The sequence below is a fragment of the Phasianus colchicus genome, chromosome 1 (genome assembly GCF_987193195.1).
Source record: "Phasianus colchicus chromosome 1, bPhaCol1.hap1.1, whole genome shotgun sequence".
In the NCBI taxonomy this organism is placed as follows: domain Eukaryota; kingdom Metazoa; phylum Chordata; class Aves; order Galliformes; family Phasianidae; genus Phasianus; species Phasianus colchicus.
In genome coordinates this window covers 726143-753011 of record NC_143436.1, presented here as the reverse complement: position 1 = coordinate 753011, position 26869 = coordinate 726143, and the positions used below count along the sequence as shown (strand labels likewise).

The following is a 26869-nucleotide window of genomic DNA, read 5'->3' as shown; positions in this document are numbered from 1 at the left end:
ACACATATAGGGGCCATTTAGGGGCTGTATGGGGGCCATATGGGACCATATAGGGGCCATATGGGGGCCATTTGAGGGGCATATGGGACCGTATGGGGCCATATGGGGGCCGTATAGGTGCCGTATAGGGACCATTTAGGGGCCATATAGGGGCCATATGGGAGACATACAGGGGGCACATGGGGGCCATATAGGGGCCATATAAGGGGCCATGTATGGGCCATATAGGGGTCATATGGGGGCTATATGGGGACCACATGGGGGCCATTTAGGGGCTATATGAGTGCCATATTGGAGCCCTATAGGAGCCATTTAGGGGCCATATGAGGGCCATATAGGGGCCATATGGGGGCCATAGAGGGGCCATATGGGGGCTATATAGGACCCGTATTGGAGCCATATGGGGGCCATTTAGGGGCCATATGGGGGCCATTTAGGGGCTGTATGAGTGCCATATTGGAGCCCTATAGGGACCATTTAGGAGCCATATGGTGGCCGTAGCAGGGCCATATTGGAGCCCTATAGGGGCCATATAGGGGCCATATGGGGACACAGGGTGGGGGGGGTCGCGCTGCTCATCCTGCAGGGAGCGGAGTGCAACTGGGGGGGGGTCCAACGAGTTGGGGGGGGGGAAGAGGGGGATGGGACGAGTCGGGCTGCGACCCCATGAGCGGGGGAGGGAGGTGGGGGGGGCAGCCCTACATGCGACGCACCCGATGCTCCTCCGCCCCCACCTCCCCCCCACCAACCCATAGGACCCCCAAAGTAACCCCAAAGCCCCCCCAATCCATAGATGCCCCCTAACACACCTAGAGGACCCCCGAAGCCCCCCCACCCCATAGGAGCCCCACAGGACCCTCAAAGCCCCCTCACCCCCAAGCCCCCCCCCCCATAGGACCCACCACCCCCCATAGGACCACCAATGCCCCCCCACCCCATAGTTCCCCTTAAATCCCCCCATAGGACCCCCATAGGACCCACCACCCCAAAGCCCCCCCACCCCATAGGACCCTCATAGGACTCCCAAAGCCCCCCAACCCATATGTCCCACCACCCCCCTTAGTAACCCCAAAGCCCCCCCACCCCATAGGACCCACCACCCCCTATAGGGCTCCCAAAGTCCCCCCACCCCATAGGACCCCCAAAGGCCCCCCACCCCAAAGCCCCCCACCCCATAGTTCCCCCTAAATCCCCCAAAAGACCCCCATAGGACCCACCACCCCCCATAGCACCCCCAAAGCCCCCCCACCACAAAGCCCCCCCACCCCATAGGACCCCCATAGCATCCCCAAAGCCCCCCCCACCCCATAGGACCCACCACCCCCTATAGGACCCCCAAAGCCCCCCCACCCCATAGGACCCCCACAGGACCCCAAAGTCCCCCCCCCCCTCGGACCCCCACAGGACCCCCAGAGCCCACCCACCCCAAAGGCCCCCCACCCTATAGGACCCCCACAGGACCCCCAAAGCCCACCCACCCCAAAGGCCCCCCACCCCATAGGACCCCCACAGGACCCCACAGCCCCCCCACCCCCCACGGACAGACGCTCGGCGGAGCCGCGTTGCGGGCAGCCACGCGTTGTTGGCAGCCCCCTATGGGGGCACATCCACGATCAGTGGGGTGAGGAATTCCGAGTGACGGATCCCAAAAGTCCGGCCTTGGGGTCGCCCCGTTTGGGGGCTGTACTGCCCGGGTCCCGGGGTGCTCGGGACGCGGGGGGGGGCGGGGCGGGGCTGCATGCTGTAATGCGGAGCTCGGCGTTTGTAGGCGTCGGGTCCGACCACGCGGTAATTGCACGGCCCGGGGGTCTGCGGGGAGGGGGGGCGATGGGGGGCGCCGTGGAGACCCTCGGCCCCAATGGAGACCCTCGGCCCCAATGGAGACCCTCGACCCCAAGGGAGACCCTCCCAGAGTAACCTTAAAGTCCCGACCCATAGGAACCAACAAGCACCCCCCCACAGACCCCCAAAGCCCCCCCACAGACCCCCAAAGACCCCCCGACCCATATGACCCACCAACCCCCCCCACAGATTCCCCAAATACCCCCCGAACCCCCCCATAGACCCCCAAAGTCCCCCCACCCCATAGGAGCCCCCAACTCCCCCATAGGACCCCCAAAGCCCCCCTACCCCATAGGAGCCTCCAACCACCCCCAAAGACCCCCAAAGCCCCCCCGACCCATAGGACCCCCCAACCCCCCCTACAGACCCCAAAGCCCGCCCACAGACCCCCAAGGCCCCCCTGACTCCATATGACTCACCAACACCCCCCACAGACCCCCAAAGCTCCCCTACCCCATAGGAGCCCCCAACCGCACCCACAGACCCCCAAAGCCCCCCGACCCCATAGGAGCCTCCAACACCCCCCACAGACCCCCAAAGCCCCCCTACCCCATAGGAGCCCCCAGTCGCCCCCACAGGACCCCCAAAGCCCCCCCTACCCATATGACCCACCAGTCCCCCCCCATAGACCCCGAAAGCCCCCCCGACCCCATAGGACCCACCAACCTCCCCCATAGACTCCCAAAGCCCCCCCGACCCATAGGACCCCCCAACCGCCCCCCACAGACCCTAAAGCCCCCCCACAGACCCCCAAGGACCCCCCAAAACCGCCCCCATAGACTCCAAAGTCCCTCCACCCCATAGGAGCCACCAACCCCCCCCACAGACCCCCAAAGCCCCCCCATAGACCCCCAAAGCCTCCCCACCCCATAGGACACCCCACCCCACAGACCCCCAAAGCCCCCCAACAGACCCCCAAGGCCCCCCGACCCCATAGGAGCCACCAACCCCCCCATAGGACCCCCAAAGCCCCCCCGACCCATATGACCCACCCCCCCCCCACAGACTCCCCAAAGACCCCCCCAACCCCCCATAGACTCCCAAAGCCCCCCCGACTCATAGGACCCCCCAACCCCCCCCCCACAGACCCCAAAGCCCCCCCACAGACCCCCAAGGCCCCCCGACCCCATAGGACCCCCAACCCCCCCCATAGACCCCCAAAGCCCCCCCAACCCATATGACCCACTAACCTCCCCACAGACCCCCAAGGCCCCCCCACCCCATAGGACCCCCCAGCCTCCCCCATAGGAACCCCAAAGCCCCCCCCACCCCATATGACCCACCACCCCCTTAGTAACCCCCCCAACCCTATAGACCCCCTCCTAAGCTCCCTATAGAGCTCCCAAAGCCCCCCCAATTCTTAGACCCCCCCCTAAAACCCCCATAGGACCCCCAAAGCCCCCCCACCCCATAAGAGCCCCCTAACAACCCTATAGGACCCCAACCCATAGGACCCCCCAATTTCCCCCATAGAACCCCCAAAGCCCCCCCACCCATTGGAGCCCCCAACTCCCCCACAGACCCCCAAAGCCCCCCCGACCCATAGGACCCACCAACCCCCCCCACAGACCTCCAAAGCCCCCCCACAGACCCCCAAAGACCCCCACCCCATAGGACCCTCCCAAATCCCCCCATAGGAACCCCAAAACCCCCCCAATCCATGGACCCCCCCAAGCCCCCCCCGTAGGAACCCCAAAGCCCCCCCAACCCCTAGGCCCCCCAACCCTAAAGCCCCCATAGTAACCCCAAACCCATTCCACCCCATAGGACCCCCCAAAGCCCCCCCACAGTAGCCCCAAAGCCCGCCCACCCCATAGACTCCCTCAACCTCCACCCATAGGCAGCCCCCACGGAGACCCCCACCCCCTATGGAGACCCCCAGCCCCCACGGAGACCCCCACCCCCTATGGAGACCCCCAGCCCTATGGGACCCCCAGCCCTATGGGACCCCCAGCCCCCAAGGAGACCCCCAGCTCCCACAGAGACCCTCAGCCCCCATGGAGACCCCCAGCCCCTTTGGAGACTCCCATTCTGCAGCCCCCAAGGAGACCCCAAGCCCCTATGGAGACCCCCAGCCACTATGCAGACCCACAGCACCTTTGGAGACCCCCAGCCCCCACGGAGACCCCCAGCCCCCATGGAGACCCCCAGCCTACAGCCCCCAGGGAGACCCCCACCCCCACAGAGACCCCCATCCTGCAGCCCCCATGGAGACCCCCACTCCCCACAGAGACCCCCAGCCCACAGCCCCTATGGAGACCCCCAACCCCCATGGAGACCCCCAGCCCCCACAGAGACCCCCAGCCCCTAAGGAGACCCCCCAGTCACTATGCAGACCCACAGCACCCATGGAGACCCCCAGCCCCTTTGGAGACCCCTAGCCCTATGGAGACCCCCAGCCACTATGGAGATCCCCAGCCCCCATAGAGACCCCCATCCTGCAGCCCCCATGGAGACCCCCAGCCCCCATGGAGACCCCCATCCTGCAGCCCCCATCGAGACCCCCAGCCCCTATGGAGACCCCCAAGCCACAGCCCCCATGGAGACCCCCAGCCCCTTTGGAGACTCCCAGCCACTATGGAGACCCCCAGCCCACAGCCCCTATGGAGACCCCCAGTCACTATGGAGACCCCCGGTCACTATGGAGACCCCCAGCCCCTTTGGAGACTGCCATTCTGCAGCCCCCATGGAGAACCCTCAGCCCCCATAGAGACCCCCATCCTGCAGCCCCCATGGAGACCCCTAGCCACTATACAGACCCCCGGCCCCTTTGGAGACCCCCAACCACTATGGAGACCCCCAGTCCACAGCCCCCATGGAGACACCCAGCCCCTATGGAGACCCCCAAGCCACAGCCCCCATGGAGACCCCCAGCCCCTTTGGAGACCCCCAGTCCCCAATGAGACCCCCAGCTCACAGCCCCCATGGAGACCCCCAATCCCCACGGAGACCCCCACCCCCCACAGAGACCCCCAGCCCCTAAGGAGACCCCCCAGCCACTATGCAGACCCACAGCACCTTTGGAGACCCCCAGCCCTATGGATTCCCACAGCCCCCACGGAGACCCCCAGCCCCTTTGGAGACCTCCATCCCGCAGCCCCCCTGAGACCCTCATCCCCCAGCCCCCCTGGAGACCCCCAGCCCGCAGCCCCCCCCCCACCTTGCACAGGTCCTGGTAGAAGGCGCCCACGTTGCTGCGTCCCGGCATGGAGTAATTGGGGGCGGAGGTCTTGGTGACGATGCGGGGTCCCAGCATGGGGGGCAGGTGGTACGCAGCGGGACCTGGGGGGGGGAAAGGGGGGTGGGGGGCGCGGGGGGGGTGAGGTGGGGGGCTGCAACCACCAGGGGAGGTGGGGAGGGTGGGTTTGGGATGGGGATGGGGGGCGGGTTTGGGAATGGAGCCTTCAGTGAGGGGTGAGGGGCGATCAGGTATGGGGGGTGGGATTGGGGTGGGGGGCGTAGGGGGGATTTGGGGTGCAGATTGGGGCTGGGATTGGGTGGGGGCACATAGGGGGGACTTGGGGTGCAGATTGGGGTGGGGGCTCATAGGGGGATTTGGGGTTCAGATTGGGGTGGGGGCTTATGAGGGAGATTTGGGGTTAAGAATGGGGCTGAGATTGGGGTGGGGGCTCAATAGGGGAGATTTGGGGTTCAGATTGGGGTGGGGGCTTATGAGGGAGATTTGGGGCTGGGATGGGGGCTTATGAGGGAGATTTGGGATTCAGATTGAGGTGGGGGCTTATGAGGGAGATTTGGGTTTAAGATTGGGGCTGGGATTGGGGTGGGTGCTCACAGTGGAGCTTTGGGGCAGGGATTGGGGTGGGGGCTCAATAGGGGAGATTTGGGGCTGGGATGGAGGCTCAGGAGAGATTTGGGGTTCAGATTGGGGCTGGGATTGAGATGGGGGCTCAATAGGGGGGATTTGGGGTTCAGATTGGGGTGGGGGGTCATGGTGGAGATTTGGGGCTAGGATGTGGGTGGGGGCTCATAGGGGAGATTTGGGGCTGGGTTTGGGGTGGGGGCTCAGTAGGGGGATTTGGGATTGGGTTTGGGATGGGGGCTCATTGGGGAGAATTGGGGCTGGGATTGGGGCTGGGGGCTCAATAGGGGGTCGGGTTTTTTTCAGGGCTGGGGGCTCAGTTGGGGGTCGGGTTTTTTCAGGGCTGGGGGCTCAGTTGGGGGTCGGGTTTTTTCAGGGCTGGGGGCTCAGCTCGCAGACGAAGCTCTCAGTTGGCGGACTGAGGGCTGATTTCACATCCCGGCGGCTCGGGTTGAGGACAGAGGTGGGGGGGGGGGGGGTCTATTGCTGGGTCTGGGGTCTCCGCCCGGGGCCGGGGCTCAAACTGGTGCCGGTTGGGCTCCGCTCGGTGCCGTTGCCGCTCGTCCTGACGCTGCCGGCTTTGGGGGGGTGAGGGGGGGAAGGAGGGGGGGCGTCCTGCGGTCACGGATAGAGAATCCCCCCCCCCAATTCCCCTACCCGGCGTGTGGTCGCGGCGTCTCTCCGCGGTGCGGGCTCGCATCGAGCAGGCGGGCGCCGTCGGGTAAGCGAAGCGCTCAGCTTTCTCCGGGAAGTAGCGACCTACGGGGCGGCGACCCCCGACGTGAGACCCCCAACCTCCCCCAATCCCCCCCCCCCAACACGGACGACCCCCCCCCCTCACCATCCCACCCCATCCGTTACCTGGCGCGGGGGTGCGGAATGGTTCCAGATCCCGAGGCCGGCTGTAGATGGAGAAGGCGGGGCTGCGGGCCGGGCCGTGGGCGGTGGTCCCGGGGGGCACCAGGTAAGCCGGGCCCGGTGAACCGTCGGTTCGAGGCCCCTCCGTGCGCATCCCGAAGCTGTAAGCGGGTGCGCGGTGCCGGGAGGGGTCGTGGAGGCGAAACCCTGCGGGGCAGGGGGGGGTCAGAGCGTGCTGGACCCCCACCCCAAGCCCACCCCCCAGCCCCCCTCCTCACGACCCCCGCTCACCGACGTTGGTTGGGAGTCCGTATTTGGGCCCGGGGCCGCCGTAGAGGGCGGCGATCGGAGCTCGGGGGCGGTGGGGCCGCCAGGTGCCCACCCAGGTGGGCATCGCGGGGGGGGGTCAGCGGGCGCTGCTGCTGCCCCACGGCGCCGCGGGTGGGGTCACAATGCGGTCCGTGTGTTTGGGGGGGGGGGGGTTCTGGGGTTCGGCGTTGCCCCGTCGACCCCTCCCCACTTCCCCCAACTCCCCTCCCCCCCCCCGTAGGACCGATGGGAGGCGGTGCCGTGGGGGGAATTAAAGGCTCCGCGCCCCCCGGAAATGCCGGGGAACCCCGACGCCCCCCGGCGCGCCCCGCATCACCCGGCACCCCGAAGTTTCAGCTCCCCCCGGGATGGAACCCCGCAGCTCCAGCGCTCCGTGCGCTCGCCCCCCCCCCTCCCACCCCTCCCCCAGCACCCGGCGCCCCCCACGCGGCTCCCCGGACCCCCATATTGGCGGCTCCCCTCCCCCCCCCATCGCCCCCCGTGGCTGCAGCCCCACCGCCGGGTCGGGACCCCTCCCCCCCCACGGAGCCGGCGCTGCCCCCTCACCACCTCTCCCCGGCCGGTCGTTTCTATGGGACCGGGCACAACAAACCGAGCGCGGCCGGGCCCGGCAGCCCCGGGCTGTCAGTGGGGACACTGGGGGGGAGGGGGGAACGGGGGGGCTGAGCCTCGGGGGGGGCGGTGCGCTGCTGGGCAATCCGTACCGCCACCCCCCTGCTTGGGCAGCGTTCCCTGCCCAGGGGTGTCTGCACGGTCCGTGCCAACCCCAACCCCCACCCCCATCCCAGCCCCATCACATCCCTACTCTCATCTTCATCCCCATATTCCCATCCCCATCCCATCCATCCCACCCCAGCCCATCTGTATTCTCATCTTCATCTTCCCCCCCCCATCCCCATCCCATCCCATCCCCACCCCACCCCAACCCTATCCCCACCCCACCCTAACCCTATCCCCATCCCATCCCATCCCATCCCATCCCCATTTTCATCCCACCCCACCCCATCCCATCCTCATCCCCACCCCATCCCATCCCACCTCATCCCATCCCCATCCCATCCCCATTCCATCCCCATCCCTATCCCACCCCACCCCATCCCATCCCCATCCCCATCTCACCCCCTCCTCATCCTCATTCCATCCCACCCCATCCCCATCCCATCCCATTCCACCCCATCCCCATCCCCATCCTCATCTCCATCTCCATCTCCATCTCCATCCCACCCCATTCCCATCCTCATCCCCATTCCCATCCCCATCCCATCCCATTTCCATCCCACCCCATCCCACCACGCCCCATCCCATCCCATCCTATTCCACCCCATCCCCATCCCATCTCCATCCCATCCCATTCCACCCCATCCCATCCCTTCTCATCTTCGTCCCCATCCCACCCCACCCCATCCCATCCCCGACCCCATCCCCATCCCCATCCCACCCCATCCCATCCCCATCTTCATCTCCATCTCCATCTCCATCTCCATCTTCATCCCACCCCATCCTATCCTCATCCCCATCCCATCCCCATTCCATCCCCATCTCCACCCCACCCCACCCCACCCCATCCCCATCCCCATCCCATCCCCATCCCCACCCCATCTCCAACCCCATCCCCATCCCATCTCCATCCCATTCCACCCCATCGCATCCCTTCTCATCTTCATCCCCATCCCACCCCACCCCATCCCATCCCATCCCACCCCATCCCACTGTTGAAAACACCCAAATAATTTTTATCAGCACGGTTTATCTCTGATAAAGCAGATTTTATTCGCGGTTGCGATGCTGGCCGTCCCGCAAGCAGGGGCGCAGCTACGGACACCAGGTGCCAGCCTTCAGACCCCGTTTTTCCCTTTTCCCACCCCCTGCCCTGTTTCCCCATTGTCCGGTTGCTCCAGGTTCAGGATCTTATCAGTTTGCATTGGTGGATTCGCTGTTATCTGCTGTCAGACAGCAGCCATCCTGCAGTTCCCTGTTCCCTCAGCTGTCCTCGTCGCACTGCGATTGTCTCCAAGTCTGCGTTGAGCAAGGAGCCCTGGGGGGGATGATGCCAGGCGTCCCGCTGCCTCTTCGGGTGCTTCCTCAGGTTTGCCATGGGCTGTTCTCTGGTTTGGCCTCCTGCAGGACCTTCTTGCAATGTGTGTGTGACAAAACATAGATACATACGCCTGCATGCAGAGCGGGCGTTCCTGGGCAGGTCTGTCTCGAGGAGAAGCGATGTAAGCTGTCAGGGATCTTCCCCAAGGTAAGGAGGAAGACTCCCAAACAGAGCTGTGGCAGCGGAGATCATGAAATAAAGAATATATTCTCCAATTCTAATGCAGAAACAGCATTTGATTCCCACACATCCCCATCCCATCCCCATCCCATCCCATCCCATCTCCATTCCATCCCATCCCCATCCCCACCCCGACCCCATCCCCACCCCATCCCACCCCACCCCATCTCCATCTCCATCTCCATCTCCATCTCCATCTCCATCTCCATCTCCATCTCCATCTCCATCTCCATCTCCATCTCCATCTCCATCTCCATCTCCATCTCCATCTCCATTCCATCCCCGTCCCCACCCCATTCCCACCCCATCCCATCCTACCCCCATCCCCATCCCATCCCACTCCATCCCATCCCATCCCCATATCCCCACCCCCACCCCATCCCTATTCTCATCTTAATCCCCATCCCACCTATCCCTAATGCCATCCCATCCCCACCCCATCCCCATCCCCACCCCATCCCCACCCCATCCTCATCCCATCCCATCTCCATTCCATCCCACCCCCTTCCCACCCCCTTCCCACCCCCTTCCCATCCCCATCCCCATCCCCATCCCCATCCCCATCCCCATCCCCATCCCCATCCCCATCCCCATCCCCATCCCCATCCCCACCCCATCCTCATCCCATCCCATCTCCATTCCATCCCACCCCCTTCCCACCTCCTTCCCCCCCCCCTTCCCATCCCCATCCCATCCCACCCCATCCCATCCCCCCCCCACCCCATCTGTTGCCTATCGTAGACGTGGTGACCCGGTTCAGGAACGGCGCGGCGACCCACCCCAGGTGGCTCGGTCCATCGGCTCGCTGACACCAATGTGGTGGGCGGCAAATGGCGTTTATTGGTGGGAAGAACGGCCTTGTATCACCTGGGCACTGAACGCTGCCGGCTATCGGGACAGGGACCCCGTCTTCCCGCACACCGCGATATCTTCCGGGCACCTCACTGCCTACCCCCATATTTATACCTTCGCCATCGCCCTTCCCCCCAGAGGCTTCATATACACCTACACAAACAAAATGATTAAAGTGCACCACACGCACACGTCTATGTACACATACATGGATTCCTGCCTGCACTCCCCCAGCATCGTGTCCTTGTGGTGCACACCGAACCTCCCCACTTTTCTGCATCACCCACCAAGCGGACCCAGGTCCCTGGGCAAAAACAGTTCCACCAAGAGGTTTGCCCTTCCCAGAAGCTGGAAGAGCCCAAACTGCTTTTCCCAACATGCTCTTTACATGTACTACAGGGGCCTTATCTCCCTCTGTGGTACGCAGGGAGCTGGGCTGGGCAGCACCATCACGACTGATGGATCCTCTGCTATTGACCAACCAGTGGCTTCTGCCAAATGCTTCCCCCAGTGCTTCAGTGCTCCGCCCCCCATCGCTTTCAGCACGGCTTTTAACAACCCATTGTAGCGTTCCATTCTACCAGAGGCTGGTGCACGGGAGGGGATATGGTAAACCCACTCAGTGCCACGATCTTCGGCCAAGTATTTACAAGGGAATTTCTGAAATGAGCCCCATTATCGGACTCAGTTCTTTCTGGGCTGCCATGTCGCCGCAGGACCTGTTTCTCCAGACCCAATGCGGTGTTTCGGGGGTAGCATGGGGTGCTGCAGATGTTTCAAGGCACCCAGTGGTCGCCTCCGCCATGGTGAGCACATAACAGCACTGCGGGTCGTGGCGAGGCGACAGAATCAACCTGCCGTGCCTCCCCACGTTCATACCTTCGCCATCGCCCTTCCCCCCAGAGCTTTCATCCTCTTGGCTTGTTTGATTGTGGCACAGGTGTCACAGCATGGATAACCTGTGCAATAGCATCCACAGTTAATCCAGCCCTCGCTCTCCAGCCCATTTTATGTCGCATCTCTTCCGTGCTGCCTGAGGTCTCATGGGCAAACCGAGCCAGAAATAATTCACCCTTGTTCTGCCAGTCCAGGTCTGTCTGAGCCACCTCAATTCCGGCAGCTCGGTCCACCCGGCGGTTATGTTGCTGTTCCTCAGCAGCCCGACTCGTGGGCACATGAGCATCTGCACGGCGCACCGTCACACCGCATCCTTTATTCGGGCAGCAGCGTCTTTCCACAGCTCAGCAGCCCAAACGGGTTTACCCCTTCTTTGCCACTTGTTTTGCTCCCACTGCTGTAACCACCCCCACAAAGCATCTGCCACCACCCACAGTCAGTGCAAAGATAAAGCATTGCCCACCTCTCCCGCTCAGCCACATCCAAGGCCAGTTGGACAGCCTGTACCTCTGCAAATTGCCTTGATTCTCCTTTCCCTTCGGTGGCCTCTGCAACTCGCCGTGTGGGGCTGCACACAGCAGCTTTCACCTGCAATGCTCCCCACAACGCGACACGATCCATCGGTGAGCAGGGCAGAGGTCTTTTCATTTCCTGGTGGTTCATTGCAGGCTGGGGCCTCTTTAGCTCGTCACACCTCTGCTGCTGTTCCAAACTTTCTGCCTTCAGGCCAGTCCACGATGACCTCTAGGATCCCTGGGCGGCTGAGGTTCCCCATCCGCGCTCGCTGTGCAACCAACGCCGTCCAATCTACGCCAGTGGCATCAGCAGCACGATGGGTGGGGGAACCTTTCCTTTAAGCACCCAGTCCAGCACCGGCAGTCGAGGTGCCAGAAGGAGCTGTGTCTCAGTGCCCATTACTTCAGAAGCAGCCAGAACCCCTCACACGCGGCTCAGATCCCCTTTTTGGTTGGCGTGTAGCCCTCTTCTGACCCCCTGTACGCCCAACTCCAGAACCCAGGGCTCGGCCTCGGGTCTCTCTGAGGCTCTTTGCCACAAACTCCAGGTGGGACCTTTCTCTCCAGCAGCATGTAGAGATGCTCTTTACATCCTGTTCCATCCGCGCTGGCCCTAAGGCCACGGCACGGGCTGCCTCCTGTTTGATCTGCTCAAAAGCCTGCTGCTGCTCAGGGCCCCATGTGAACTCGTTCTTCATTCCCGTCACCCGATAAAGGGGGCTGACAATGAGGCTGCAGTTCGGAACACGCGTTCTCCAAAAGCCCACTGCACCCACACAGAACTGTGCCTCTTTCTCACTGGTGGGCGGCGACATGGCGGTGGTTTTGTCGGTCACATCTGCCGGGATGTGAGCGCGGCCGTCCTGCCACTTGACACCCGGGACCCGAATCTCCTGGGCAGGTCCTTTCACAGAATCACAGAATCACAGAATTGCCAGGGTTGGAAGGGACCTCAAGGATCATGAATCTCCAACCCCCCTGCCACATGCAGGGCCACCACCATTCCACCTAATGCTAGACCAGACTGCCCAGGGCCCCATCCAATCTGGCTTTGAACACCTCCAGGGACGGGGCATCCACAACCTCCCTGGGCAGCTGTTCCAGTACCTCACCACTCTCTCCGTAAAGAATTTCCCCCTGACATCCAACCTATATCTCCCTTCCCTCAGCTTAAAACCATTTCCCCTTGTCCTGCTGTCACTCACCCTTTCAAAGAGTTGATTCCCCTCCTGTTTGTAGGCTCCCTTTATGTACTGAAAGGCTGCAATGAGGTCACCCCGCAGCCTTCTTTTCTCCAGGCTGAACAAGCCCAGCTCCCTCAGCCTGTCCTCATAGGGGAGGTGCTCCAGTCCCCTGATCATCTTTGTGGCCCTCCTCTGGACCCTCTCCAACAGCTCCCTGTCTTTTTTGTACTGGGGGCTCCAGACCTGGACGCAGTATTCCAGATGGGGCCTCACAAGAGCAGAGTAGAGGGGAACAATCACCTCTCTGTCCCTGCTGGCCACCCCTCTTTTGATGGAGCCCAGGATCCCATTTGCCATCCGAGCCACAAGGGCACACTGCTGGCTCATGTTAAGTTTTTCGTCTATCAAGACCCCCAGGTCCTTCTCCACAGGGCTGCTCTCAAGGACCGCTCCTTCCAGTCTGTAGGGATGCCTGGGATTCCTCCGGCCCAAGTGCAAAACTCTGCACTTTGCAGTGTTGAACCTCATCAGGTTCACCCAGACCCACCTTTCTAGCCTCTCGAGGTCCCTCTGAATGGCATCCCGTCCTTCAACTGTGTCAACCACACCACTCAGCTTGGTGTCGTCAGCAAACTTGCTGAGGGTGCACTCAATTCCGTCATCAATGTCATTGATAAAGATGTTAAAGAGCACCGGTCCCAAGACAGAGCCCTGGGGGACGCCGCTCGTTACCAGCCTCCACCTGGACATAGAGCCATTGATGATCACCCTCTGTCTGCGGCCTTTCAACCAGTTTCTTATCCATCGAGTGGTCCACCCATCAAATCCACATCCCTCCAGTTTGGAGATAAGGATGTGGTGGGGGACCATGTCAAAGGCCTTGCTCAAGTCCAGGTAAATGACATCGGTCGCCTTTCCCTTGTCCACCGATGCCGTCACTCCATCATAAAAGGCCACCAGATTGGTCAAGCATGGCCTTCCTCTGGTGAAGCCGTGCTGGCTGTCACGGATCACACGCCCTTTCCTCATGTGATCAAGCATGTCATCCAGGATGATCTGTTCCATGATCTTCCCAGGCACAGAGGTGAGACTCACCGGCCTGTAGTTCCCGGGGTCCTCCTTGCTTCCTTTCTTGTAAATGGGAGTGACATGACCCTTCCTCCAGTCATCCGGGACCTCACCAGACAGCCACGACTTCTCAAATATGATGGAGAGCGGCTCGGCAACCACCTCAGCCAGCTCCTTCAGAACCTGGGATGCACGCCATCCGGCCCCATAGACTTGTACACATTCAGTGTCATGAGGCGGTCTCGGACCTGCTCTGTCCTCACAGCAGGGGGGGATTTACCACCCCAGTCCCCACCCAGAGGTGTAGGGATGCAGGGCTCAGGGATGGAAGGAGTACTGGAGTCCTGGCTGCCAGTGAAGACCAAGGCAAAGAACTCATTCAGTACCTCAGCCTTCTCTTCATCCGTTGAAACCAGTTCTCCTTTTACGTTTACCAAAGGAGGTACACTCGCTTTGGCCTGTCTCTTCTGGCCAATGTACCTATAGAAAGTCTTCCTGTTGTTTTTCACGTCCCTCGCCAAGTTCAGTTCCACCTGCGCCTTGGCTTTCCTGATCCCACATCTGCAAGTCCGGACGACATCCCTGTATTCTTCCCAGGTGGCACGTCCTTGTTTCCAGAGTTTGTACGCACCTTTCTTCGCCCTCAGCTCCCTCAGCAGGTCCTTACTGAGCCACACCGGCATCCTCCCTCCTCTGCCCGCTTTCTTGTTCAGTGGGACAGAGAGTTCTTGCGCTCTTAGGAAGGCATCCTTGAAGAGTAACCAGCTCTCTTCAGCATTTTTGTTTTTAAAGAGAGCATCCCAGGGGATCTCGGCCAACAGTCCATTGAACAGCTTAAAGTTTGCTCTCCCAAAGTTCAGGGTCCTGATGCCACTCTTCACCAGGCCCACAGTTCTCGAGATCACAAACTCGATCAGAGCGTGGTCACTGCAACCCAGGCTGCCTCCGACCTTAACACCATTAATTATTTCCTCCACATTGGTGAGCAGCAGGTCCAGCAGCGCTTCACCTCTGGTCGGTCTGTCCAACACCTGGACCAGAAAGTTATCATCAACACATTCCAAGAGCCTCCTGGACCTCTTGCAACTCGCCGTGTGATCTATCCAGGAGATATCCGGATGGTTGAAGTCCCCCATCAGGACAAGAGCCCGTGAGCACGAAGCCTCCCGCATCTGAAGCAAGGAAGCCTCGTCAACAGTCTCCCCTTGATCAGGTGGCCTATAGTATACTCCTATCACCAGCTGGCCTTTGTTAGACCCATTCCTAATTCTAACCCACAGGCTCTCAACCTGATCATGACTGTTTCTCAGAGGAAGCTCCTCACAGTCTATCCACTCTTTGACATAGAGGGCTACTCCCCCACCCTTCCTACCTAGCCTATCTCTTCTAAAGAGCCGATAGCCCTCAATGGTGGTATTCCAGTTATGGGAATCATCCCACCACGTTTCCGTGATAGCAACAAGGTCGTAATTTTCTAAGCACATCACGGTTTCCAACTCATCCTGCTTGTTTCCCAGGCTGCGTGCATTGGTATAAAGGCACTTCAGCTCAGCTTTCCGTCGCACCGCCTTTATAGATGGTCTGGGTTCCCCTAGAACAGCAGCATCCCCAACACCCCCCTGCCCCAGTCCATCCCTTCGTACTTGACTGTCGTCGCCCAGCAGGTTCGGTACGAGCCCTGGAATGACCCGCTCAAGCTCAACATCCCTGATTTTGCTCCCTTCCCCCTTCATACCTAGTTTAAAGACCTGTCAATGAGTCCTGCTGGTTCCTCAGCTAAGATCCTCCTCCCCCTCAGAGACAGACTACTTTCATTTGCTGCCATCATGCCAGGTGCTGAGTAAGTTTCCCCATGGTCAAAAAACCCAAAATCCCTGGATTTGCACCAATTTTTGAGCCATTTATTTATGAGGTGTGTTTTTTGGTATCTCTCGGTATCCCGCCCTGCCACTGAAGGTATGGAAGAAAACACCACCTGCACACCCGCTCCCTCGACTACCCGCCCCAGTCCCCTGCAGTCTTTCTTGATAGCTCTGAGACTCCTCTCTGCAACTTCGTCACTGCCAGCCTGGATTATCAACAACGGGCAACAATCGGAAGGGCGAATCAGACCAGGAAGTCTCCTAGAAATGTCTCTGACCCGTGCCCCAGGGAGGCAGCACACCTCCCTGCGGGGGTCAGGCCGACATATGGGACCTTCCGTTCCTCTCAGCAGGGAGTCTCCTACAACAACCACCCTTCTGTCCTTCCGGGCAGAGGCAGTCTTGAGGCGTGGGGCCAAGTGCTTTTCCCGAGGCAACCTCACAGGTTGACCTCCCCCTACATCCCCACTCACCTCTCCCTCGAGTTCCAGGGCCTCAAACCTATTACTCAGAGGCACCTGGGGAGCCGAGGATGGTCGGGATGGGGGACGCCTACTTTGTCGAGCCGGTATATGTTTCCACTCATCCCCCTTTCTTGAATTGTTCTTAGGAGGAGGAGAGGACAGGAGGCTCACTGCAGCACCGTCAGCCCGCCGGCTCCCCGCACCCATGTGCCGCTTCCCCTCTCCCACCTGTTTATGAGGCAGGGGGGGGTGACGTGCTCCACATGATGCCTCAGTTATGCGCCCAGATCTCGGGGCCGATAGGGACTGGCACCACCAGTCAATCTCCTTCTCACACTCTTTTATGGTCCTCAGCCTCTCTACCTCCTCTTTCAGGTCAACCACAAGGCTGAGTAAGTCATGCAGTTGGTCACATCTTATACATCTACCACTGTCATCACCCAGCACTGCAAAGGCCGGGCTCTGGCACTCATGACAGCCAGCGACCTGTGTACTAGCATCTCGCGTTGGGGCCTCAGTCTGAGTCTCCACACTCTTTATGGCCGCAGTCTTTTTTCTGCGGGAGCATGGGACTTCCGCCTGGGACTCCACAATTCTTGTGCTATTAGCCTTCCTCCGGGGTGCAGGCATTGCCAACCAGCAGGCACACCAACACTATTAGATAGCCTTAACGGGGTGTGCCTGATCAGGCCCACCCTGCTGCCGGTAGTGCTGGCACTGCCCCGCACCGCTGCCGGGTCGTTAACAGGAGCCCCGCACTTATCACTCACCCTGGCAATGACAACCGTCCCTGCTGGGGAGTTCCGTGCAGGAGTGGCTTACTGATTCTCCTCGACAGATAAGCCCAGGTGTTTCCCACACACCTTCTCTGGTGGGCAGCGACGCGTCGCTCCCCGAGGCTTTTTAAAGCAAGAAGGGGTGGGTGCGGAACCGTTGCCCTGGCAACGCCCCCGCCGCGACGTCCGCTCTCGCGAGAACTGCCCGGCCGAGAGCTGCCCGGCTACTCTGCTCTCTCGGGGATCCCTGAGTGAGGGAACCGACCGAAACCCCCTTGTACCTCGCCATCAGTCGCTGCGCTTCTGGCTGGACCAGCTCCGAAGCGGCGATCCTCGGCAATCAAGCATTCGCTTTGCTCCGCTTAACGGCACAACCAGCAGGCAAAGGATCTGGGTTATTCGCTCTCCTTTCTCAAAAACCTCCTTTGCTGTGCCGCCCCACACGACGATGCCATCGATGTACTGCAGGTGCTCAGGGGCACTGCCCTGTTCCAGTGCAGCTTGGATCAAACGGTCGGGCTGTGCTTCCACCCCTGGGGCAAACGGTTCCAGGCGCACTGAGCGCCCCTCCAGGTGAAAGCCAACTGTGGCCTCCATTCTTTGGCCAAAGGAACGGAGAGAAAGGCGTTAGCAATGTCAGCGTGGCACACCATGCGGCTGCTTCTGACTCCAGCTCACCCTGCAGTTCTATTGCATCCAGCACACAGCACTCGGTGGGCTGTGACTTCATTCTGCCCGCCGCCAGCCTGCGCTCTCCGCTGGCTTTACGCAGCGCCCTACGGGCTGTTCAGAGGTGAGCGAGTTCTGCTGATGGCTGCCCGACTCTGCAGCCGACGAATCGACTTCTGAACGGGGAGCAAGGAATCCCTGCTGGTGCTGCGCACCTTTTTGTGGCACTCGGTACCTGCTGCCCTTGCACTCGTAGCGACCCCACAGCAGACGGACCTTCTGACAGGCCAGCAGGACAGACAGCTGCTTCACGTTGTCTGTGTCCACAGCAGCTCTTCCAAAGGCCATCAATACCCCATGGGATCCTTGAAGTATCCCCTTCTGAGGCCGTCAGTACCAAGGACGCATGCAGCCCCCGGGCCGGTCGCAAAAGGGGGCTTTTGCCAGTCTTCACCAGCGAGGCTGATTTTGGCCTCCAACACTGTCAGCCCTCGGGAGCCCCCAGTCCCCCCTTCAGTGCCAACTGATTCTGTGCCTTGGTGACTGGGGGGCATCAGAGTGCACTGGGCACCAGTGCCCACCAGTGCCCATCTTCCCGTGGTTCTGACGTGCCAGGCCATCCAACCCACACGGCCCAATAAACTCTATCACCCCTTTCCCCCCAGGCTGGGGGCAGGGCCCCTCTATTTGTTCCCTCCGTTGTCTGCAGCGACTGGAGCCATCACCTTCTTGGAGAAGTTCCCCTTGGCGGTTGCTTTGCCTTGCAGTTCTTTTCCCGTGCTGGAAGTGCAGGAGTTGGTTGTTTTTGCCTCTCCCTCGTGTCTCCCCCACGCAGGTAATGCCACAAGGCAGAACGTGACGTCGTCTCACTGCTGCCCCTTGCTGGAGCAGGAGGACGTCTGCTTTCGATGGCTGAGACGTTGGAGGCTGGGAGGAAACCAAGCTGCTCAGCCCTCCAGCAGGCTGTTCTGGGAGTGCTGGTCCCCACTGGGTGCATCTGTGACCACCGTGGGTCCATCAGCATCAGGCTCTGCTGATGGTTTGTCTGTGACATCTTCTTGTTCGCTCTCCATTCCGCCCAGCTTTTCAGCTTCTTTTGCGATGGCTGGAACACGAGCTCGCAGAGGGCTTCAATGTAACTCAAGGTCTTGGAGTTTATTAACCAATTCGTTTATAAGGGTCTTCTTTCCCCTCTGCCATACATCGCTGCAATGTACTGGCGAACCTTTCTGCCGCAGTCTGTGTGAACGTACGCCATATTCGGTGCACAGCCGACTCTCTCAGGATCGTGCTGTTGGTCCGGCTCATCAGGAATGAAATCAGGGCTATGTAGCGCTTCCACCACAGCATATTCTCTCAAATAACGGATGCCTTCTTCCCTATCAGCCCGTTTCCTTTTCTCAGGCATCAGATCGCCTTTGAAGGGGTGCCTTTCCTTCACAGCTGCCAGCATCCGCTCCCAGAGGTTCCGGCACGCGCTGATGCCTGGGCCAACGGCTGCGTCCCTGGCAATGCCGCCCAGCTGGCGAGCTCTGCTGTGTGCCACGCGCTGCCGGCCCCGCTGCCCAGCAGCGAAGTCACCAGGGGGCAACGGGCTCCCGTGGGCGGCGTGAAAAGTCCTTCCTCGGGCTTGGAATTCCTTCGTTTTCAGAGGTCGGCCGACGCTGGTAACGGCGCCCTGCTCTCCTCGCACTCTTTCAGGGCTCCCCGTTCCCTCGGAGGCGCTGCTGAGCGCGGTCTCACTGAGGGCCCCTCCGCTGCACTCAGGGCTGCTGCTCCTGCGCCTCTGAGCCGCTCCTCTGGGCCCCTTTGCTGCTCTTTCTTCTCTTCTAAATGAGTGGAGATCCGTTTCGTTCTCCGTCCTCTCGCAGCGGCGACTGACATCCATTGTGGTGCCTCCCGTGACTGATAGGTTGGTCAGTCCCAATGCTCTCATCCTCCAGCTCAGCTGGTTCGATGATGAGAGTATCCAGCTCAGCCTGCAGGGCGTCTCGCCCAGTGTGCAGCACGCGCCGCTCGGACTTAAGGGCGCCTTGCTGGGACTGAAGCCTGCCGAGTTGGGATTGCAGGAGTGTCTCGGCTCGAGGGCAGCTCCCTCACACTGGGGGCCTTTTCTCTCCACCAGGAGACTCTCGCGCTCATTCTGCACTTTTTCCCTTCCAGCTCAGACGCTCTCTCTCCATGCCGCAAACTCCCTCCCTGTCTGGGATGCTGCTGAATAACATCAGCCGGGCCCCAAACCGTCTGTGCCTCCTCAGCCCTGCCTGCGCCGCAGCATCGCTGTCTCAGAGCTGTTTCAGCTCTCAGGGGCTTTCAGGCGTTCGGGACGAAGTTCCACGACACCGAAGATGTCCGTCTGTCTAAAGTCTCTGCCAGGCCCCTCCACACTCCCTGCCACTCAGCATCCCCTGGTTTGGGGGGGGCTCCCTCAAAATGTGACGAATACTAATCCTGAGCGGAATGATGAGCGCTGCGTTCAGGGAGACGGACAGGTGGGCATTCAAAAACTGCGTAAAGGATTCGAAGGAGAGACTGGGAGCCTGCTTAGAAATCCCAAGTCCTGTGAAATTGGCAGCTCCCTCTGGAGCTGAATGCGTGCAGGTACCAGGCACACACCGCCATCAGTGCTTTCAATGCATTGTACGTACCTGCAGCTCCATAGAGCAAAGCGGCAGACTTAACTAAGCATTAAAGTTTTGGGCATTAAAAAAGAAGAAACGGTGGCATGCAGTCCCTTGAGAGGCAGTTTTAGAAGAGAAAGCTTTTTTTAAAATTTATTCGTTTTTATTTTTTACAGAAAAAGAAGCAAGGCTCAAAGTCCACAAAGATCCCAGAATTCTGGCAGTCCGCCTGCACCTTCCAAGGCCAAGTTTGCAGAGAGCACCGGTGAAACAGATCGACTTTCCCAACGAAGCTCCCCGAGAGCAGAGAGATTCTTTCTAAAAAGCTAAAAAGCAGCTTTTGCCCTCATTCTCTAAATGCAGAATCAGGATGAAAGATAATGCAATACAATTGGAATTGAAGCTAATAACCCCAAATGTAACGAGACGGGGAACGTCCAAAACCTGGATAGGCCTCACCACAATTCTGAGGTGAGAAGTGCATCCAGGTGAGCCGATGAAGAGAAGCAGGCAAAGAAGAGAACAGAGAACATGGGGTGACCGTGCCAGGAGTTCTGTCTCCTCGCTGACCGCAAAGCCCTGGGATGCGGTTCTTCTCCTCCTCCAGACGGCACCCGGAACTCGAGCATCACCAGTCACAGCCGCAGTGCACAACGTGATGTCGGGATGTGGAATGGTGATAACCAGAAATCATAAAACCGTGACACTCGTGTCCAACCTCAACCTCCTCTGCTGCAACTCGCGGCCATTTCCTGTTCGTTGCCGGGAGCAGAGCCCAAACCCTGCTCAGCACAGCCTCCCCTCAGGAAGCTGCAGAGCAGCGAGGTCTGCCCTGAGCTCCTCTGCCCACACCAAACAATCCCAGCTCCCTCAGCCGCTCCTCACAGACCTGTGCTCCAGACCCCCACCAGTTTCGCTGCCCTTCTGTGGTCACGCTGCAGGGCCTCAATGTCTTTCCTGCACTGAGGGCCAGAACTGAACGCAGCACTCGAGGTGCGGCCTCACCAGTGTGAGCACAGGGGACGATCACCTCCCTGCTCTGCTGGCCGCACCATTTCTAATGCAGGCCAGGATGGCGCTGGCCCTCTTGGCCACCCGGGCACACTGAGCTCACGTTCAGCCCAGCATCACCCAACACCCCAGGTCCCTTTCCTCCTCACACTCACCCAGCCGTCGTCCCCAACCCGTAGCGCTGCATGGGGTTGTTGTGCCGAAGCGCAGGACCCGGCACTTGGCCGTGTTGAATCCCATCCCATTCGCCCCAGCCCGGCGATCCCGCTGATCTCAGTCCCTCTGCAGGGCCTCCTGCCCTCAGGCAGACCCAGCCCACCTCCCAGCTTGGTGCCATCTGCACACGCACTGAGGGAGCACTCAGCGCCCTGGTCCAGGCCGTCCATGAAGACATCAAACCAGACGGACCCCAGCACCGCCCCCTGGGGCACAGCACTTGTAACGGGTCGCCAGCTGCACTGCGCCCCACTGACCACCACCCGCTGGCCCGGCCCTGCAGCCAGTTCCTCACCCGGAGCAGTGTGTGCCCGCCCAGCCACGGGCAGCCAGCGTCCCAGAAGCAGCCTGTGAGACACGCAGCTCCCTGCGCTCCTCGGAACCGCGCAGCAGCGGGGCGGCGCTCGGCGTTGTGACGGCGGGGTTCCGTGGGATCACCGAGACTGCAGGAGACCTCCAGCATCACCGCACGGACCGCCCTGCCGCCCCTCTGGCCGTGCTCGGCGCTGTTCGGCTGCTCAGTGCCCCCGACTGCTTCCCCTTGCTCCACCAGCGGCTCCAGCACGGAATGTCCCACTGCCACCCGCTGCCCCAGCTCAGGACGTTCCCAGAGCTCATTGTGGCACAGTGAGCCGCTTTTAAACCGCGCCTGTGGAAGCCCAGGAAATGTCCGTGCGCGTTGTGAGGCCACGGATAAAAGTGTTCCACTGGGGCTGCAGTGCTCGTCGTGGGGCAGAGCCGCTGGGGCAGAAGACAGAGGTGTTCTGTTATGTCCCAGGGCAGAGTGAGGCAACCAACGCCCACTAAAGCTGCAGTGCAGGATTTCAGAACTGTCACTCGTGGATTCCTTTTGCTGACCTCATTGCTTCTGAAACTGATGCACTGCTCCCTACTGCTGGGCACACCAACCTGCAGCCACGGCAACAGCCCAAACAAAACCCACTAAACCACAGTTTCTGCTCTGTCTTTGCCTGACCTACCTTCCCACCCCCTTCCCCACCACTTCCTTCCCCCCAGATGCTCTGCCGTGCTGTTTTGTTCAACCCAACCTCCACTCCCCAGGCTGACTTCTTTCTCCTCGCAGCTTCTCTTTCCCGTCTCTACCATCGCAGCACAAAACACGCCGTTAAGCACAGTGAACGTTCCTTCTCTTCCACGGGCTGACCTGTCCACAGCTCCCCCCGCGCCGCTCTCTGTCCCCTTCGGCAGCGCTGAGCCACAGCAGCGGCAGCCGCCGCTCACTGCCATTGCTGCCATTGCTGCCATTGGTGCCATTGGTGTCATTGGTGTCATTGCTGCCATTGGTGCCATTGGTGCCATTGGTGCCATTGGTGCCACTGGTGCCATTGGTGCCATTGGTGCCATTGGTGCCACTGGTGCCACTGGTGCCATTGGTGCCACTGGTGCCACTGCAGCCGCCGCTGTGCCCGGGGTCCTTCTGGCAGCGCTGCTCTCCTTGCCAGCCCTCTCTCCGTGACACACACAGCGGCACCGAGCGCGCCCTCACTTTGCTGCTGCCCCGCACAGCGCTGCAGGGACACAACGGGAGGACGCGGTGCTGCCATCGCAGCCACAGAACGGCACCGACTGCAGAGACCCGAAAACACAGCGACTTTAATGAGAGCTCAGTGCAAGTACAAAAGGAAGCAGCTCAGCGAGACTGCAAGTGCAGAAAGCCTCCTGCAGGGCTCCGGCCGTGTAACAGCACCGGGAGCGACATCGCCCGGAGCCGAAGTCCGACGGCGGCTGGGAGCGACGGCACCGCGATGTGACGCAGTGGTGGCACCGCGATGTGACACAGTGGTGGCACCGCGATGTGACGCAGTGGTGGCACCGCGATGTGACACAGTGGTGGCACCGCGATGTGACGCAGTGGTGGCACCGCGATGTGACGCAGTGGTGGCACCGCGATGTGACACAGTGGTGGCACCGCGATGTGATGCAGTGGTGGCACCGCGATGTGACACAGAGCCCGAAAGGAGAGCAGAAATTCCCCCAGCCTCGGCTCCGGCAGCAGCGTGGGATCGTTCCGTGCTGCTGTGACCTTCAAGGACCCTTGGAGGACCCTCCCTTTAAGGCACAGTGCAATTAAACATCTTCCCTGAGAGATAACGAGCAGCAGAGCTGCGTGGTTCCATGCAGGAACAGCTGCAGCACTGCTGGAAAGAGGCAGATTCCAGCACACAGCCATGGCATGGCAGTGCCCAGCAGCACTGGCACGAGCTGGCTGCGCTGGGATCTGTCACTGTGGATTTGTCCCATTCCTCCAGAGGACGAAGCTGTCGGCTCTGCTGCACACCCAGTACTTCTTAATGTGGCAGAGGGCTGAGCTGATCCTGTCCCCATTCAGGTACGCACATCGGCCTCCGCCTCGCACCTCAAACCTGGGCACAGGAGGGAGCAGAATGGGAAAGCCAGTCCCAGCCCATCCCGAACAGACCCTGTCCGAGATCCCAGCCAGACAGACGGACGCACACACTGACCAGTTGGTGAAGGCGCTGCCGTCGGCCCACGTCCAGTGCTCGTCCCCTTCTGCCCTGTGCAGCCCCAGCCAACAGTTTGCTGGGTGCTGGTATTGCAGCATGAATTGCTGTGAACAAACCCAGGAGTGATTGGAGCCGTTGGAGCACTTTCCCCCCTCAGGCCCCCATCTCAGGTCCCACCTCGCTGCAAGGCATCTCCTCATGGCTGTGGCACGGGGCCAATTGGGGGCACCGCCAGCAGTTGGTGCGGCCCCACAAGTGTGGGTTTCCCACCCCCGTGTTGGCACTGCGGCTCACGCCCCGCTCTCACCACCTCCTCCTCCGTGTCCACGGTGGCCAGGGCAGCTCCGAGGCGCTGGCAGTGCTCCCTGCTGCTGTTCCAGTCACTCTCGTTGTCCGAGAAATAAAAGCATTTCCCTTGGAAACTGAGCCAGGCGTTGGGGCAGACGTGGGAGAAGTGTGGGCGAGGTGAGCACGACGGATGCTGGAGCACTGAGAGGGAGAGAGGTGGGCAAGTGAGAGGCAAGGAAGGTTCCCCTGCAGCACATGTGGGCTTGGGATGCACGGCCACGGGGCGATGGCCTCGCAGCGTTGCAGAGGGTGGGAAGGTGGAGCAGAAGGTGGTTTGGGGCACCACGTGGGCAACCCAGGAGGTGGGATGGGGGCTGTGCTTGGGGAGCAGCTCAGGGTGCTGGGAAACCCCATCGTCCCCCGTCCTACACCCACAATAGAGGTTCCATCCCCGTGGGAATGCGGGTGGCACTCACCTATCACAGCCACCAGCACCGAAACAAGGATCCATGGCACTGCACACACAGCCATGCAGGGCACACAGCGCCTTTTCTTCCTCAGCTCACTGCATTCGGAGCCTGGTCAGACAGAGAGCAGTTCATGGAGTCACAGAACCACCATGGTTGGAAAAGACCTCATAGGATCACATCACAGAGCCACAGGATGGTTTGGGCTGGAAGGGATCTCCAGGATCATGAAGCACCAACCCCCCCGTCACAGGCAGGGCCACCAACCTCCACATTTCACAGCAGCCCAGGCTGCCCAGGGCCCCATCCAACCTGCAGGGATGGACGGGGCACCCACAGCCTCTCTGGGCAGCTGATCCAGCACCTCACCGCTGTCATGGTAAAGAGCTTCTTCTTAGTTAAGATCATTCCGTCCAACAGGTCACAAACCGCCATCATTTCCCACTACACCACATCCCTTTGTACCACGTCCCTGTGGTCACTGAACACCCCAGGGATGGGGGCTCCCCACTGCCCTGGGCAGCTGTGCAGTGCTGGCCGCTCTTTGCAGCACAGGTTGTTCCCAGTCTCCAACCTGGCACCTCCCGCTCTGCCGCCCGCACCGCTGCCGCTCCGAGGGACGGAACGGGAGCACCGCAGGTGACTCACGGGCTCAGCGGGACGGAACTCCGTCCCCCGCTGTTGGGCAATTAATTGGTGCGTAACAAGCACTTATCTACCGTGAGACGTGACCGCCCAGGAAACCCACAAACCCGACTAGGAAACCCCTGAACGAATTCCCTGTCTCATTGTACCACCCTCAGCCCCGCCTATTACCCCGACACCCGCCGCCCCCCGCAGCTCCGCACGCCGCACAAAAGAGTTCTTTGCCGGCCCTCCCTGCGGCGCCCACCCGCAGCTCACTGCGGGCTGCTGCCTTTCCGACGCTCTCGCTGCCATCCCAGCCCCGTCCTCGCGCTGTGCCCGCGCTGCCCGTCCCTTCTCCCGCACTCGGACGCTCCTTCTCTCCCGCACTCTCGCCGCAGCTCCCCGCTCCCTCCCGCCGCTCTCTTCCCTCCCGTGGGCTCGGGCTCTTTTCCCCGCTCGGCCCTTTCCCGCTGCCTCCCGGCATTACCCCGCTGCCGCTGCCGCTCTCCGTCTCCCGGCCGGATCGTCACCTCTCGCTGCGGGGAAGCGCTCCGTCGCTCTCTTCCTCCCATAGCGGCGCGGAGGTGCGGGGCTGCGGCCGCCGTGTGCGGGCACAGGGGCGCACGAGGGTCGGGCTGAGGGCACGGCGGTGCCGGCGGAGCGCTCTTCTTAGCGAACACCTCGCGGGGATCGAGGTGAAAACGCTGCTGCTTTGGGAGAGCAGAAACCGAGGCTTCAGCCGCCGTGCAAAACAGCCCGGACGGTGTGTCAGCTCAGCTCCACACTCCGCCTCTCCGCGTATTCAGGAAACGCTCTGATGTTTCTTTCACTTTCTGTGCGAAGCGGGGATTACCGGCATCCACCTCCCCGTGTGGGCACCCCAAAATGGGGACCCCAAAAGCGGCACCAAAAATGGTGACTCCCAAAAATGGGGGCAATAATGGGGGGTTTGGAGCTCTTAGTGATGATCGTGTGTCATCGTGGCCATGGTGAGCAGTAATGGTTGTGTTTGTAACGCCACGCTGGGGGAACTGGGACAATAATGGTATCCAATAGCAGTAACAATGGGATAATCATCCAAAATAGAGAGTAATGGGGGGTGGGACACAGAATATAGAAATCACCAGACGTGTATTATCAGTAATGGTGAAAGAGTGACTGCTGCATGCAGTTACAAAAATGGGGGGATACTGGAGCAATAATCATAAGAGAAATATTATGAATCATCTGTGTATGATCAGAAATATGAAAAGTAATGATAAAAGGGCAGCTTTAGAGGAGAGGGGCACTTAACAACAAGGACCATAAGGAACGAATTCGTGGTATTAGTGTCAAGAATCACTTGATTAAACGTGATGATAAAATTGTGGTGGAAATGAGAGAAATCCTCTTCAAGATCTTTACTGATGACCTGGATGAGGGCACCGAGTGCACCCTCAGGAAGTTTGTGGGTGACACCAAGCGGGCTGGAAGTGTGGATCTGCCTGGGGGTAGCGAGGCCCTGCAGAGGGACCTGGACAGGCTGGAGAGCTGGGCTGAAGCCCATGGGCTGAGTTCAACAAGGCCAAATGCCGGGTCCTGCACTGTGGCCACAGCAACCCCAAGCAGTGCTACAGTGCTACATCGCGGTGCCGTCGCTCCCAGCCGCGATGTGACACAATGGTGGCACTGCGATGTGACGCAGTGGTGGCACCGCGATGTGACACAATGGTGGCACCGCGATGTGATGCAGTGGTGG

The 26869-nt window shown here is 60.6% G+C and overlaps 2 protein-coding genes across 3 annotated transcripts; both read right to left on the bottom strand.

Annotated features, from left to right (window-relative positions):
• Window positions 1–1562: 1562 nt before the first annotated feature.
• CIMAP1B (ciliary microtubule associated protein 1B) lies at window positions 1563–6979 on the bottom strand. The gene is made up of 5 exons (XM_090134390.1): window positions 6812–6979; window positions 6524–6727; window positions 6320–6421; window positions 5003–5124; window positions 1563–1809 (listed from the first exon to the last, which is right to left on the bottom strand). The coding sequence occupies exons 1-5, from the start codon at window positions 6912–6914 to the stop codon at window positions 1594–1596; spliced, it is 747 nt and encodes a 248-aa protein (XP_089990516.1). The 5' UTR covers window positions 6915–6979; the 3' UTR covers window positions 1563–1593.
• Window positions 6980–22859: 15880 nt separating this feature from the next.
• On the bottom strand, window positions 22860–26609 carry LOC149919307 (C-type lectin domain family 2 member B-like). 2 transcript variants are annotated; one of them, XM_090125450.1, is made up of 5 exons: window positions 25619–26286; window positions 24514–24615; window positions 24057–24238; window positions 23747–23853; window positions 22860–23647 (listed from the first exon to the last, which is right to left on the bottom strand). In XM_090125450.1, the coding sequence occupies exons 1-5, from the start codon at window positions 25701–25703 to the stop codon at window positions 23506–23508; spliced, it is 618 nt and encodes a 205-aa protein (XP_089981576.1). In that variant the 5' UTR covers window positions 25704–26286; the 3' UTR covers window positions 22860–23505. The 2 variants fall into 2 exon arrangements, with proteins under 2 accessions (XP_089981576.1, XP_089981529.1); XM_090125403.1 differs by having other exon boundaries at window positions 22860–23853; window positions 25619–26609.
• Between the last annotated feature and the right edge of the window lie 260 nt (window positions 26610–26869).

Coding starts and splice junctions, on each gene's coding strand:
- CIMAP1B (XM_090134390.1), bottom strand. CDS start 6,914: ATGCCCACCTGGGTGGGCACCTGGCGGCCCCACCGCCCCCGAGCTCCG. Junction 6,422..6,523: donor ATTCCGCACCCCCGCGCCAG/GTAACGGATGGG, acceptor GCCGCCCCGTAG/GTCGCTACTTCCCGGAGAAA. Junction 1,810..5,002: donor TCTACCAGGACCTGTGCAAG/GTGGGGGGGGGG, acceptor CCCTCCCCGCAG/ACCCCCGGGCCGTGCAATTA.
- LOC149919307 (XM_090125403.1), bottom strand. CDS start 25,703: ATGGGAGGAAGAGAGCGACGGAGCGCTTCCCCGCAGCGAGAGGTGACG. Junction 24,239..24,513: donor GGTGCTGGTGGCTGTGATAG/GTGAGTGCCACC, acceptor TCTCCCTCTCAG/TGCTCCAGCATCCGTCGTGC. Junction 23,854..24,056: donor TGGACACGGAGGAGGAGGTG/GTGAGAGCGGGG, acceptor GTTTGTTCACAG/CAATTCATGCTGCAATACCA.